General features: G+C 35.8%; 1 protein-coding gene across 1 annotated transcript in view; it reads left to right on the top strand.

Moving 5' to 3' along the window:
- MAMDC2 (MAM domain containing 2) overlaps positions 1–12,875 on the top strand; it is a 134,889-nt gene extending 122,014 nt beyond the window's left edge. The window contains exons 11-13 of the mRNA XM_023537345.1: positions 3,001–3,260; positions 11,642–11,726; positions 11,865–12,875. Coding sequence (XP_023393113.1) covers positions 3,001–3,260; positions 11,642–11,726; positions 11,865–11,929 — 410 coding nt within the window. The 3' untranslated portion in view covers positions 11,930–12,875. The remainder of the gene's footprint in view (positions 1–3,000; positions 3,261–11,641; positions 11,727–11,864) is intronic.
- The last annotated feature ends 3,090 nt before the right edge of the window (positions 12,876–15,965 follow it).

The following is a 15,965-nucleotide window of genomic DNA, read 5'->3' as shown; positions in this document are numbered from 1 at the left end:
TCAGCTTTTCCTCTGAGTGAAATGCTGAGCCAATGGAACATTTTAAACAGAGAAGTGTAAGATTTAACTTTTATTTTAGATGGTTCACTCTGGATACTATGTTGTTATTAGATTGTAGAGAACAGGAGTAGAAGCAGGCAAAGTAGTTGAGAAGTGATGCATTCATTCAAGTGAGAAATGACAGTGGCTCAGACCAGAGAGTAGCAGTGGAGGTGGGGAGAAGAGAAATGACTAGATTCTAGACATATTTTGAAGGTAGAGCCAACAGAATTTTTGACTGCCTGAATGTGGAGAGTGAGAGGCCGTGAGGAGTGGTACGCGAGGCCCAGGTTTGGGCCTGGTCAACTAGAAAGTAGGCTAGGAATTTAGTTTTGAACATGTTCAGTTTGACATGTTTAATTGACAGTAAGTGGAGATGTCCACTAGGCAGTCTTCAATAAATTAGTCTGGATTTCAGCAAAGAGGATGAAAATTTTGAGATGTGACAACCTATGTAGCATTTAAAACCATGAAACAAGGTGAGATCACCAAAGGAGTGAGAATAGAGAAGTTCAAGAAGTAGGCCTTGGAACACCCCAAGGTCAAGAGGTCAGAGAAGAAAGGTTAACCAGTGGAATAGAAGAAAAACCAGGAGAGCACAGTGTCCTACAAGACAAGAAGGTACTTCTAGGAGGCAGGAGTGATCTACCATGTCCAATGCTACAAATGGGACAAAAATGACAAGGACTAAAACTGAACATTGGTTTTAGTAATGAGGATGTCATAAGTGAGCTCTCCAGAAATATTGACAGTATTTTTCCTGAAATTTTAAAACAGATCATGGGGATGACTGGTCGATGAAGGCCACGTCCCATGGCTGTGATGGCCCAGTTTTTCAAAGTGACAACTTCACTGAGTGAAACATTGGGGGAAGGTGTTACACAGTGCACACAATTTTATAAGACTGAATTGGGCAGAACTTTTATTCCCACCCTTTTAATAGCCTATGGGACTTCTTACGTTTGTGTTTGTGAAATGGGGGAATGGGAAAGGAGGAATATCTTGAAGGAACATAGATGGAGTTTGTGATGAATTCTGGTTGGGGTATTTCATGCATTGAATTTTGGAAAATAACTAGAGCTCATTGATTAAACTTTAAACTATAAAGGGAGATACCCTAGAAACCATTTCATTTACATACATTATTTGGGATCTTTTTCTTTTTTTCCCTCAATTTGGCCATTAATTTCTTCATGAAATAATGAGACGTAACACTATGTAAAGATTATTTTTTAAATTTATTTATTTAAATTAGTTTCAAGTATACAGTACATTGGTTAGACATCTCTGTAGTTGATATAATGATCCCCCCAATTGCTCCCTCCCTCTTCTGCCCTCCACCTAGCCATCATATTAATGCTAACTGCATTCTCTCCCCATCCCCATGACCAACTATCAACTACTAATTTGTATTTCTTTAACCCTTCACCCCATTCTCCCAGTCTCCCAATCCCCTCCCTTCTGTCTGTCACTGAATTGTCCACTATTTTTGTGAGTCTGTTTTTGATTAGTTTGTTCTTTTTCTTCCTTAGATTCTGCATATGAGTGAAATCATATGGTATTTATCTTTCTCTCTCTGACTTTTTTCACTTAGCATAATAACCTCTAGGTCCATCCATGTCATTGCAAATGGTAGGATTTCATTTTTTTAATGGCTGAGTAATATTCCATTGTATATATGAACCATAATTTCTTTATCCAATTGTCTGTTGATGGGCATTTTGGTTGCTTAAGATTATTTTTTATAGCGTGTGTGTAAAAAAAATCAATATTGGCAAAGACAATAAAATTGCATGCAAACATTTGTTTATATTTTTCAGGGAGAAAAGATATAAACTTTTCATCAAATGATCAAAGACTAAGAACTACTGATATAGAGTACGGGGCCTTTTTTAAAAAATGGTCCTCAGGTGGTACACAGATTATATTACTGGTGCAATAGTCTAGAAATCAATGTTAATATATTGCCTTATTTCAGTGGCTTGATGGTAATTATATAACACCAACCAGCTCTATTGATGGTTGGCAGGGGTTCTTAATTCATAGCTACGTCCTATTTCTGTGGTGCAAATACTTCCATCACGGTCCATTTCAAACAACCAATGTGAAGTCATTGGACCTATGAACCAAAGTCACATAATTGACCCTTGGGAACCAGTGGAAACTGGCTCCAGCATACGAGTGCCTTATTTACGTGCAGACTAATCCTGCTTCTGCCTGAAACCAGCAAATTAAAAAATCAAAATAAAATTAGGAAAGGAAAACGGAAATATAAAGTGTTAATAATTAAAACATATATAGCATATGATATATAATATATAAAATGTCATAATTATATTAAATGTTATATATGTTTTCGAGATGAAAAGAAGTGTCACGAAAACATTCAAGAAAGAGGGCAGGACAGGAAACGAATATTTGAATGTGTAATACACAAGCATATGTCCCATATGTTATTTAATTCTCACAACTCTGTAGCACACGTACAATGAACCCTTATTTTTAAATGATGAATATAGGTCCAGAGAGGAAAATTCATTAGACCAGGATCACACAAACAACAAATTTAGAGCAAGGACTTGAACCCATATATACCTGACTACAAAATCCATGCTCTCTCCCCTAAACCGGTGTCTAGAAGCTCCAGAATACTGTCTATGAATGAGTAGGATAAATTCTGATACATTAATCACCACATCAGAGGCATAATACTAGTATATTGATTACCTCCTATATATTAAACTGAATTATAGATTATTAAATGAAAAAATTTATTTTGATGGTCTAAATTTTGTAGCCTATTTATTCTCCTTGGATTGTACAGTCTCCAAAACGATAGAATCCTTTTGTCAGTACTGTCATCAAGTCAACCATTGTTTCCAAGAACACTACTCAAAAGAGAAAGAAAATAATATAATTTGTGCCCTTTTTAACAATACCTGATTTTATATTACTCTCAAGGCTATTACATGTACATCGAGGCCTCTCACATGGTGTATGGACAAAAAGCACACCTCTTGTCTGGTCCTCTGCGAGGAGTCACCGGAAAACACTGCTTAACCTTTTTCTACCACATGTATGGAGCAGGGACTGGCCTGCTGAGTGTTTATTTGAAAAAAGAAGGTGACAGTGAAGAGTTCCTCTTATGGAGAAGAAGAGGTGAACAGAGCATTTCCTGGCTCCGCGCGCTTATTGAATACAGCTGTGAGAGGCAACACCTGGTAAGCCAAAAGAGATAAGAATCAAGTAATGGAAAACGTTCCTATCTGAGTGAAATGCTGAGCCAATGGAACATTTTAAACAGAGAAGTGTAAGATTTAACTTTTATTTTAGATGGTTCACTCTGGATGCTATGTTGTTATTAGATTGTAGAGAACAGGAGTAGAAGCAGGCAAAGTAGTTGGGAAGTGATGCATTCATTCAAGTGAGAAATGACAGTGGCTCAGACCAGAGAGTAGCAGTGGAGGTAGGGAGAAGAGAAATGACTAGATTCTAGACATATTTTGAAGGTAGAGCCAACAGAATTTTTGACTGCCTGCCTGTAGGGGGAGAGAGGCCGTGAGGAGTGGTGCACGAGGCCCAGGTTTGGGCCTGGTCAACTAGAAAGTAGGCTAGGAATTTAGTTTTGAACATATTCAGTTTGACATGTTTAATTGACAGTAAGTGGAGATGTCCACTAGGCAGTTTTCAATAAATTAGTCTGGATTTCAGCAAAGAGGATGAAAATTTTGAGATGTGACAACCTATGTAGCATTTAAAACCATGAAACAAGGTGAGATCACCAAAGGAGTGAGAATAGAGAAGTTCAAGAAGTAGGCCTTGGAACACCCCAAGGTCAAGAGGTCAGAGAAGAAAGGTTAACCAGTGGAATAGAAGAAAAACCAGGAGAGCACAGTGTCCTACAAGACAAGAAGGTACTTCTAGGAGGCAGGAGTGATCTACCATGTCCAATGCTACAAATGGGACAAAAATGACAAGGACTAAAACTGAACATTGGTTTTAGTAATGAGGATGTCATAAGTGAGCTCTCCAGAAATATTGACAGTATTTTTCCTGAAATTTTAAAACAGATCATGGGGATGACTGGTCGATGAAGGCCACGTCCCATGGCTGTGATGGCCCAGTTTTTCAAAGTGACAACTTCACTGAGTGAAACATTGGGGGAAGGTGTTACACAGTGCACACAATTTTATAAGACTGAATTGGGCAGAACTTTTATTCCCACCCTTTTAATAGCCTATGGGACTTCTTACGTTTGTGTTTGTGAAATGGGGGAATGGGAAAGGAGGAATATCTTGAAGGAACATAGATGGAGTTTGTGATGAATTCTGGTTGGGGTATTTCATGCATTGAATTTTGGAAAATAACTAGAGCTCATTGATTAAACTTTAAACTATAAAGGGAGATACCCTAGAAACCATTTCATTTACATACATTATTTGGGATCTTTTTCTTTTTTTCCCTCAATTTGGCCATTAATTTCTTCATGAAATAATGAGACGTAACACTATGTAAAGATTATTTTTTAAATTTATTTATTTAAATTAGTTTCAAGTATACAGTACATTGGTTAGACATCTCTGTAGTTGATATAATGATCCCCCCAATTGCTCCCTCCCTCTTCTGCCCTCCACCTAGCCATCATATTAATGCTAACTGCATTCTCTCCCCATCCCCATGACCAACTATCAACTACTAATTTGTATTTCTTTAACCCTTCACCCCATTCTCCCAGTCTCCCAATCCCCTCCCTTCTGTCTGTCACTGAATTGTCCACTATTTTTGTGAGTCTGTTTTTGATTAGTTTGTTCTTTTTCTTCCTTAGATTCTGCATATGAGTGAAATCATATGGTATTTATCTTTCTCTCTCTGACTTTTTTCACTTAGCATAATAACCTCTAGGTCCATCCATGTCATTGCAAATGGTAGGATTTCATTTTTTTAATGGCTGAGTAATATTCCATTGTATATATGAACCATAATTTCTTTATCCAATTGTCTGTTGATGGGCATTTTGGTTGCTTAAGATTATTTTTTATAGCGTGTGTGTAAAAAAAATCAATATTGGCAAAGACAATAAAATTGCATGCAAACATTTGTTTATATTTTTCAGGGAGAAAAGATATAAACTTTTCATCAAATGATCAAAGACTAAGAACTACTGATATAGAGTACGGGGCCTTTTTTAAAAAATGGTCCTCAGGTGGTACACAGATTATATTACTGGTGCAATAGTCTAGAAATCAATGTTAATATATTGCCTTATTTCAGTGGCTTGATGGTAATTATATAACACCAACCAGCTCTATTGATGGTTGGCAGGGGTTCTTAATTCATAGCTACGTCCTATTTCTGTGGTGCAAATACTTCCATCACGGTCCATTTCAAACAACCAATGTGAAGTCATTGGACCTATGAACCAAAGTCACATAATTGACCCTTGGGAACCAGTGGAAACTGGCTCCAGCATACGAGTGCCTTATTTACGTGCAGACTAATCCTGCTTCTGCCTGAAACCAGCAAATTAAAAAATCAAAATAAAATTAGGAAAGGAAAACGGAAATATAAAGTGTTAATAATTAAAACATATATAGCATATGATATATAATATATAAAATGTCATAATTATATTAAATGTTATATATGTTTTCGAGATGAAAAGAAGTGTCACGAAAACATTCAAGAAAGAGGGCAGGACAGGAAACGAATATTTGAATGTGTAATACACAAGCATATGTCCCATATGTTATTTAATTCTCACAACTCTGTAGCACACGTACAATGAACCCTTATTTTTAAATGATGAATATAGGTCCAGAGAGGAAAATTCATTAGACCAGGATCACACAAACAACAAATTTAGAGCAAGGACTTGAACCCATATATACCTGACTACAAAATCCATGCTTTCTCCCCTAAACCGGTGTCTAGAAGCTCCAGAATACTGTCTATGAATGAGTAGGATAAATTCTGATACATTAATCACCACATCAGAGGCATAATACTAGTATATTGATTACCTCCTATATATTAAACTGAATTATAGATTATTAAATGAAAAAATTTATTTTGATGGTCTAAATTTTGTAGCCTATTTATTCTCCTTGGATTGTACAGTCTCCAAAACGATAGAATCCTTTTGTCAGTACTGTCATCAAGTCAACCATTGTTTCCAAGAACACTACTCAAAAGAGAAAGAAAATAATATAATTTGTGCCCTTTTTAACAATACCTGATTTTATATTACTCTCAAGGCTATTACATGTACATCGAGGCCTCTCACATGGTGTATGGACAAAAAGCACACCTCTTGTCTGGTCCTCTGCGAGGAGTCACCGGAAAACACTGCTTAACCTTTTTCTACCACATGTATGGAGCAGGGACTGGCCTGCTGAGTGTTTATTTGAAAAAAGAAGGTGACAGTGAAGAGTTCCTCTTATGGAGAAGAAGAGGTGAACAGAGCATTTCCTGGCTCCGCGCGCTTATTGAATACAGCTGTGAGAGGCAACACCTGGTAAGCCAAAAGAGATAAGAATCAAGTAATGGAAAACGTTCCTATCAGCTTCTGATGTTCTTTTTGTTTTGTTTTTTTTGCAACCAAATAGAATGTTTTGTTCTTTTTCAAGGTCATAGATAAAGGCAGTACTTGTTTAAGAGTAAACATAATTAGACTATATTGATTAAATCTAAGCAGTGAATGGGAAATTAGGCAAGGAGAGAGAGACTTGGGTATTTATGCATAAAATGATTTTTGCAGCTCAATGATGAAAGTGTATCTATTTTTGTCTTGGTACATTGTGAGTGTCAAGTACATTCTATGTGTCCTGCAACCCTCTAAAACAGTTTCCCTTTCTTCTAAACATGGTATTACCTAATTAGTTGTTGCAGCTGCATCATTCATTCAACATCACCCACATACGAGGACTTTTGTTGCAATCCTATATTTACCAGAGTACATGGTTAAAAGGAGATATTTTCAGCCTCTGTCCACACTGATGCACAAGAAATTGAGTCTTGATCTCCCCCTGGGTTGTCTCGTGCTGTAGAAGACCTTCATCCTACAGGATCCTGATTATAAAGGAATCTGGGCAGTGTTAGGAAAGAGCCTTTTATATTCCAGCATAAGTCTGAGCAGCCAATCTAGTCCAGAGATTGGCAGCAGCCTCCTGACAACCACTCCCTTCACCTGCCTACCATGAACCAAAGCTCTAGAAAGCTGTGGGGAGATAATCTTCAGACTCCTGACTATTCCTAAACTTGCTCTGAGGAATCTCAGGTGTGACCCTCCACTGAAAGCACTGCTTCCTCCTTATTCTTGCTTCTGGCTGATAAACAAACCTCCTAAACCATTACCCCTCAGGTTAAACACAGGCTGCTTGGTCTAAGCCCAAATATTCCTGGGAAGAGGTATCAAAAATAAGGACTTTATTTTATACCACCCACAAACCGCAATTATTTTTCTACAGATCTAAAAGGAAAGGAATTGAAGCTCAGGAGGCCAGGTTGTAGTGCCATCTAGGGTGCTATACTTCTAAAGAACAAATAACAGGGGAGATGTGCCACTATCCAGGGATGACCCATTATCTCAGCATGGATAAAACTATCTAGAAATTTAGTAAAGAATAATAGATAGCCCCAGGGAAGATTTTTAATAATGATTTAATGTCTGTTTACAGAAGGAAAGTGGATCACTTAGGAACTTACTAATATAACTGATCATCATTCAGAGATGATAGATTAATTTTATTAGGCTATTAGGGCACCATACCCTATACAAATGTTTTCAAAGTGCAGTCCTGAGACCAGTAACAACATTTGAAGTGCAAATTCACCTAAAAAAAAATTCACCTGAAATGCACATTTTCAGGCCCACCCTCAGAACTACTAAACCAGAACCCCTGGGCGTGGGGCACAGAAATTTGTGTCTTAACAAGCCCTCCTGGTAATTCTGATGCACACTAAAGGTGGAGACTCTCTGTCCTAGACTAAATGAACCTGAATCTCTTAGGTGAAGCCTGAGTATTGATGTTTTTTAAAATCCCCAAATGATGCTGATACACGAGCATTTTAGGATTTGAGTTCTGCAGGTGACTTCTCAGCATCTAAGCCCAGGAAGCCAGGTTCAGGGCCTTGCATCTCCTAGACTTGCTGGGTGGCTGGTTGTTTTAAAAGTCTTTGAAGCATCTCGGGTAGTATCTTGGAGTGTTCAAGTTCGAAGGGTGCAGAATATTCTCAGAGATTTTCAGCTCACAATCTGCAAAGAAGACTCCAGACCATTTCCCTTTGGCTTAGAATGGAACAGATACGAATCTGCCGCAAGGAATTTTTTTCTAGATTTAGTGATTCCCTGAGGAATGCCAAACGACTATCTCAAGACTGGGCTAAACAAATTTTTTCAAAACATCCTAGTGTCTAATAAAACACAGACACACCACTGTGCAAATAGATTAGCCATATTTTACGTGTCAGGCACTTACACCGCTAGCAACTATATACATACGTTCTTCCAATTGGCTTTACAGTTCCTCTTTACAGATAGGTGAAAGCAAATGTCCAGCTGAAAGTGACGGAGTGAGATTTTAATCCCAGATCTGTTCCAAAGTTTGTATCCCTAAACCACTGTTCTACACTCCCTCCCACCGTAGAAGTTCCAAAATATACTTATTCCCCAGGATGTCACAAGCAGTGGGTGACCTTGGAGAAATCTTATTCTCTGAGGTCGTTTATACATTTTCAAAATAGGGTAATAATTCCTGCCACACTGACATAACCAAATTTAGAGTGAGGGTCAAGTGAGATTATGTATGTGAAAGGGTTTTATAAACTTTAAAGTACAAAAATATTAAAAAATGTTATTATTGTTTCTAAAAATATAATCCCTCCCAAATCTCTCTGGGCTCTAATTCATGTCACCATGGCAGATCTGGTATTCTCAATAGATACATCAGGCATCCAGACAGAGCTCTGATAGAATAAGGCCAAAATATCTCATTTTAATAAATATTTATTGGCCCCTTGCTGTGTTAAGTGCTGGGGATAGTGCAATGAACATAACATATAAAGTTCCTGCTCTTCTGGAGTTACATTCTATTCGGGGGAGAGATAGAAAATGCAAACCAAAAATATATAATATAACATCAGGTGATACTAAGTGCTATGAAAAAGAATAAGTCAAGCAGATCAGGTAATGAGGTCAAAGACATCTCAGGGCATAATCAGGAAAGGGCTTGGACAGCATGGTAGAGTTAGAAATTTATTGCAAAAGCAATAAGGAACCATCAAGTGGTTTTAAGGTGATGTGATCTGATTTATATTTTAAAAGGATCACTCTAGCTACTAAATGGAAGGTAGACTATATGGGCATGAGGAGATTTGGGGGTCTACTGTAGTAATTCTGGGAAGAGGAGTGGTGACTAGGGCTGTGTCGCAGAGCTGAGAGGTCATCAGAAGCCTGCAGGACTTCCTTATGTATGGAATGTGAAGTTTGAGAGGAAGGGAGGAGCCAAGATGACTATCCAAAGATTTTGGCCTGAGCAACTGCTGGAATGAAATTGCCATTTATTGAGATGAGAAGACTTTAGTTGGGGGCAGATCTGGAGGAGCGAGGACAGTGCGTGTAGGAGGGAAATTAATAGGCTTTTTTTTTTTTGACATGCAAAGTTTTTGATGTCTATTGGACATCCAAGTGAGTGTGTTAAGTAAATAGGAGGATAGGAGTCTAGGGAAAAGAACAGAGTTAGAAAAGTACATGTGTACATCATCAGTGGGGATGGGCAGGTTTAGATGATTTTTAAAATGCTATATATAGTACTGCTGCCATTTGAGACTCATCCTATAGGGAAATATATGGGTCACCTCCCAATGACATTCTAATAATCAGATTATCCCTGTAGAAGAAATGTTATCAAGTGACAAAATTTCATTCATGCTCTTTCCTAAGGGATTTATTAAATAGTGAAGCAGAGCCAGACTTGCTATTGGTCAAAAATACAAAATGATTTTATTTCCTTACTATTCCTGCTCTGGTCTCAGATATTTTCCTCCCTCGTTTCTTATGTTTTGATGCCAGAGAAAGAACGCATTAGTCAAATTCTCAACTCACTAGAATTATTTACATTCATTACACTACCTAACATTTACTAGGAATTATGTGCCTAATACTCAGCTAAGACCGGGTCTTCAAATTTTCTTGTTCATGGTGCCCTTACTCTCAGTAAATTTTTTCTGGTACCTTAGACCAAAAGAAATACCTAACAGTTCCATTTATTAAGTATTTGGGTCCAAACAACTTAATAAGTATTTATGTCCTAATAACTTAGTCATCATTTGAAAAAATACACTTCAATCAAAAGAAAAAATATTTTTATCTTATTTTTAAATAACCACAATTATTTACTAATAGTGTATATCTGTCATACAAGGGGGAAATCCTAATGCTATGAAATAATTATCACCCAAGTATTAAGGAAATTCAAAGGAGAAGTTTTTATGAAATCAAGTGTTTTTGGTCCAACCATAGACTATTAAGTATAATTCCATCAGGTAATTTGTCTATTACACCTTACATTGCAGACTTGGTGGTCAAAAAACAAATCTTAGTATTGTTTGGAAAATTGAAATGCTTAAAACTATACTCATATATCCTCCTACCTAGATGGGTTAGAATTTTTTTCTTCTCTTCTTGCAACTGATTTGGATTCTTGTTTAGGGTTGTGTCCTTAGAATTTTTATTAATGTTACTTTATCACATTTCTGTCATTAAAGCTTCTTTGAGTCATTAATTTCAAGATAGCTTCATATGTTTATTACATTTAAATCATAACCTAATCCAATGAGGAGTCATTTGCTCATAAAATACGTAGAGCAAGTGTGTCTTCTGGACACTTTTTATCACCAACAACCTCCCTGGAGTATTCAGTGGTTTATTAACCATTGTTGGGGCAGCCTTAGAGATTGTAATGTAATCTATTTTTCTAGAAATGGAATATTTGATTATTTTCTTCTTAGGATCTAAAGTCATGAAACTGGTTCCTTCTTCTTCCTGAGCTTTCTTGAATGTTATGGTATTTAACATGACAAATGAATCATTGTCTTTTTAGTAAATTTTATTATCATACTTTGCTGTTCATACATGGGTCTCATCATATTAAATTCATATTAAAGTGATATTAAATTCTTCCACCTAGAACCAGTATCAAAGGTAGATTTATGGAGAGCCTAAGGAAGCTTAAGATTCTGAGCCCATCACTTTCATGGGCCCGTGAGTACTGGTAGGAGAATATTGTAGATGGGGAGGGGAAACCAGGTCTTCACCAGGAAGCATTTCCTGGTGAGTATTTCTGGGAAACTGCCTGAAGAGGTATCAGAAGAAAAGAACCTGAATCTCCAAGGCTCCAGTAATTTGTTGGAATTCCTTTGAATTCCTGATAAGTATTCTCTTTTGTACCTAAATTTGAATTTGCGATTTTTGTATTTTGTTCCTTAAAGGGGGCCTCTAAGAGCAATGTAAGCTTTCAGACCCACACAGATTGGATCTGGCCCTGGCCAGCATCGTTTTACCAGGATGACTCTATTTCTAAATCCAAACTTCATTATTTTTCAGATAATTTTTGAAGCCATTCGTGGAGTGTCAATAAGAAGTGATATTGCCATCGATGATGTTAAATTTCAAGCAGGACCCTGCACAGGTAACAATATTTTTCCCAATTACATAAGATTGATTGAAAAGGGATTTTACAATAGTCTCAAATCATAAGAATGCAAATTAAGTATTTTTCTACAATAAAAATGGAGAAAACTATTACTATCTATTTGTCTCTTGACAGAAATGGAAGATATAACTCAGCAATCATCAGGATATTCTGAGGATTTAAATGAAATTGAATATTAAGAAATGACCTGAGTTGGATTAACTAAACAAAAGCCATACCTCTCTTCAATCAAAATGAAAACAAAATGAACTAATACTAGACAGTCTAAACTATTTCATAAGTTATAAAATGACTTGGGAGCACTCTTCTTCATTACTTTTGCAAAAAATACTGACTCAGGGCTTTTTTTTTTTCTTTTGGCATTTGACAACTGTTACTAGACATACAGGCTGTTGGTTTTGCATAGATCATTCTTAATTTTGGTACCAGTTAAAAATACAAATGAACTATATTGTAGTCATTTTTAAAGTATGCAAATAAAGGGCACAATCAAAATGAGATGTGCTCACTTAAATCTGCATTCAATGAATGTATTGGGAGGAGAATATGTCTTGTGGGTTTCTTTTTGAATTTCAAATATAGTAAATATTTTTTAAAAAATAATGTGAGGTTTCAGTAATATCTGCAGAATGAATGCAGTTTTTCATGGTAACAAGTTAGTCTAAGAAAATAAAGTCTTATTTTCTATGTTTTATTCATAGATATAGAGTATTAATTTTTAAATATTTTTACTATATGTGATAACAAAGGACCTTTCATGGATACCCCAGGGTAAGTCAGTATTAGTTAATGCTGTAATAGAAGCAATGCTACCATCTTTTCTCCCTTTGAACTACTTTTAAAAGTCACTATGAACACATGGATAGAAATTGCACTCTTTTTTTGTACAGCAAGCTTGACAATGTTTATGTACACATACCCCCCAAAATTTTAGAATGCGTTAAACAATTTTACTGATTTTTATAAAAAATGTTTTGAGAAGGTTTTTAGTAATTTGAATGTCAGCAGATACTAAACTACTGCTTTTTATTTACGTGTTTAGAAAATTGTATATACATGTTTGTATACCCAAACGCCTGTTATGGAATTATAAGATTACCTAATAAAAGGTAATTTGAAAATCTTTTTACTAGTAATTAACTCATTTCTATTTTTCTTTGTCAGACTATCTTTACTGCTCAACTGCAGATTCTAATTTGAATCTCTACTCTGCCACAATTAAATGCTTCTTAAGCCTTTTAAGAATGTAAGCTCTGCATACATTGACGGAATAATTAATTTTAAAGGTTTTATTTCACATAAACAATCTCAATTTCCCCCCAAATTTTATCTTATTATAGTGCCTTTTTGTTTATTTTTGTAGTCTCAGTATCCAGAAGAACATCTGGTATATAGTAGGTGTTCAACAAATAAATACTTTCAGGAATTAATCAACAAATTTAACCCTTTCAACATCCTCCAAGATGGAGATATTATTATCCCTTTCAGAGATAAGGAAACCTAGGCTCAGAAGAGTGAAAAATTACTTAAGATTCCACAGCTGTCGAATGGAGGAACTTAGAGTCAGGTCTCTCTGACGTGAAACCCCATACCTTTTATTGCTTTTTGTGGTAAAAACTCCATTGTTGTGATAGAGTTGGGAGGTTTTCCCACTCAAGAATTTCAAAACCCATAAATTAATCTATAAAGAGTATTATACACTACATTACTTAGAAACAATAATATTCGACTCTACAAAATAAACATTCTGAGGTTTATGGAGAAAATAAACTTTTATAGTAAAGCAAAATTTTATGAATCAAATTTGTTATATTCATGATGGTTAATTATCCAAAGCAGAGAAATCCCTACACAGAGTTGAAACATTGGGGAAGGAAAATTTCAGGATATTGTCTAATTCAACAGATGTTATGATTTCCTCAAAGTATAATACCTGTCAAGAGCTTAGTTATATCTGCTGAATAAAGAAAAGATTGTATCTCTAGGACCTCGTATTTAGCGCATAGTAAGGGGTTAATAATAAGTGGTGAATGAATGAAGTCATTTACCACCTTCCTTGCTCATGGATTACATAAATCCATAGTAATAATCATAGCTAACATTTATTGAATACTTACCGTTTTCAGACATTGTTCAAAGAGCTTTACACGAATTCACTCTTTTAATCCTGATAACAACCCATAAAGTAGGTCTGGTGATATTTCTATTTTATAAATAGGAAGACCGAATCTGTTCAAGTGCAGTAGCTAGTGTAGGGCTTAGCTACTGGGTCTGTTTCACTGCCAAACTTACATTCTCAGCCTTATAAGACTGCCTCCAGGTGCCCAGATGTCTTCTGTCACTCTCTGAGGACTAAGACATGGACTTTTTGATATGTTTTCTAGTGCGACTTAACCAGGGCTGAGAAAAAAAGTTTTTATAACCGATCATTCTAATGTTGTTGCATTTTCAACATGTGGATTACTATAAAGAGGTGATACAGCATAGTGATTACGTGCACAGTTTCCGGATTCAGGCTGTCTCAGTTTAAGTCCTGGCTTTGCCACTTAGAGGGTTTGTGACTGAGGGCAAAGTCACTTTCATCCTCTCTGATTCCTCTTCCTATTCTGTAAAATGGGGCAAATACTTGTCTCTACTTCTTAAGGTTGCTATAAAGATTAAATGAAAATAACACACACAAGCACTTAGTGTCTGACACACAAATGCCATTCAAATTTATACCATAATGTTTGAGTGAAATTTTTAGATCAATCTCAGTTATTTTTATGTATTCTTTTTCTACAAAGGAATCGTGAGTTTATAGTGCCATCTTAAGGATAAAGCAACCAGATAATCTTGTTGTTTTATCATTTTTTTTTCTAGCAATACAAGGCTCATTTTAACAAGTACCTGGGCAGTGCCTTTCGCTTTGCTCACCCTACTCCAGTCATTGTTAATGGTTCTTCTGTGCTATGGACCCTGTATATATACCCCTAGCAAAACATATCAAGCAAAGCCCAACTTCGTGTTTTAGGTCCATCTCTTCAAGAATGGTCACTTAGTCAATTTTGTACTCCCACTACCTAGCATTCTCAACAATATTTTTGTATTAAATAAACAAATGCTCAAGAAAAGCATTTAGTTTAGTATAAATATGCATGTGGATTTCAAAAAATCACAAGGGATAGAAAGATTTTCTTTGGTCCATCAAAATTTCATGGTCTAGAAATCCACACACTAAAAATTTAACATAAAAATATGATCCTGACCTGTGACACACAAGGGGCACCTGGTAAAAACAATTATAAACCTCCTTTGGATGGGCATGTACCCAACCCAGGCTGCACAAGTTTCTCACATACAAAACTGTAAGGAAGAAGGACTCACAATCCAAAATTACAAAATATTTAGTTAAATAGTTCACCAGAAGCAAAAATCAACTGTCAACAAACAGCAGAATTAGATACCCCAGACTTCACAGAATGAAATTTTTTGGTAGACACTTAAAGCTTTTAAAAATGATTAAAGACCCCTCCAAAAAAAGCATTGAAAACATAACAACAGGCAATACTCTATGAAAAATAAGCAGGTGGATTTTAAAGGGAACCAAATAGAATTGCACATGAAAAATAGAGTCATTAAAACTAAAAGTTCAGTGGAAAAGGCAAATATCTAATTAGATATATCCAGTAGAAGAGAGATGGTGAACTAAAATATAACAAGCTGGAATACAATGTACAGAGATAAAGAAGTGAAAAATATAAAGGAGAAAGTGAATGAGACTCTCTAGTGTATTAAGAGTTCCAGAAAAAGGGAATGTGGGAGAGAGAATATTCAAAGGGAGAATATTTGATTCTGTTTTAGAATTGGTTATGCATAAAAATGCTTGAAATCAGGAAGTTCAACAAATTCTGAGCAATATAAGCCAAAATAAATCCAAACCTAGATACATCAGTATGAAATTATGGAATACCAAAGGCAAAGAGATTCAAATGCAACCAGAATGAAAAGACAGATGAACTACAAAGGAATGAAAATGAAAACAAAATCAAACTTCTCAATAATGAGGAAAGTGTGAAAACAATGGAATAATATCTTTAACATGTTGAGAGAAAATCTGGAGACTTTATCATTCAAAAAGACAAAGTAATGACATTTTCTGATAAACAAGGAAGAAATCATGTATTTTTCATATATAGTGTAGATATGTGTACACATGTATATCTATATCAATAG

The sequence above is a fragment of the Pteropus vampyrus genome, unplaced genomic scaffold (genome assembly GCF_000151845.1).
Source record: "Pteropus vampyrus isolate Shadow unplaced genomic scaffold, Pvam_2.0 Scaffold186, whole genome shotgun sequence".
NCBI lineage: Eukaryota > Metazoa > Chordata > Mammalia > Chiroptera > Pteropodidae > Pteropus > Pteropus vampyrus.
This window is presented reverse-complemented; position numbering and strand designations above follow the sequence as displayed.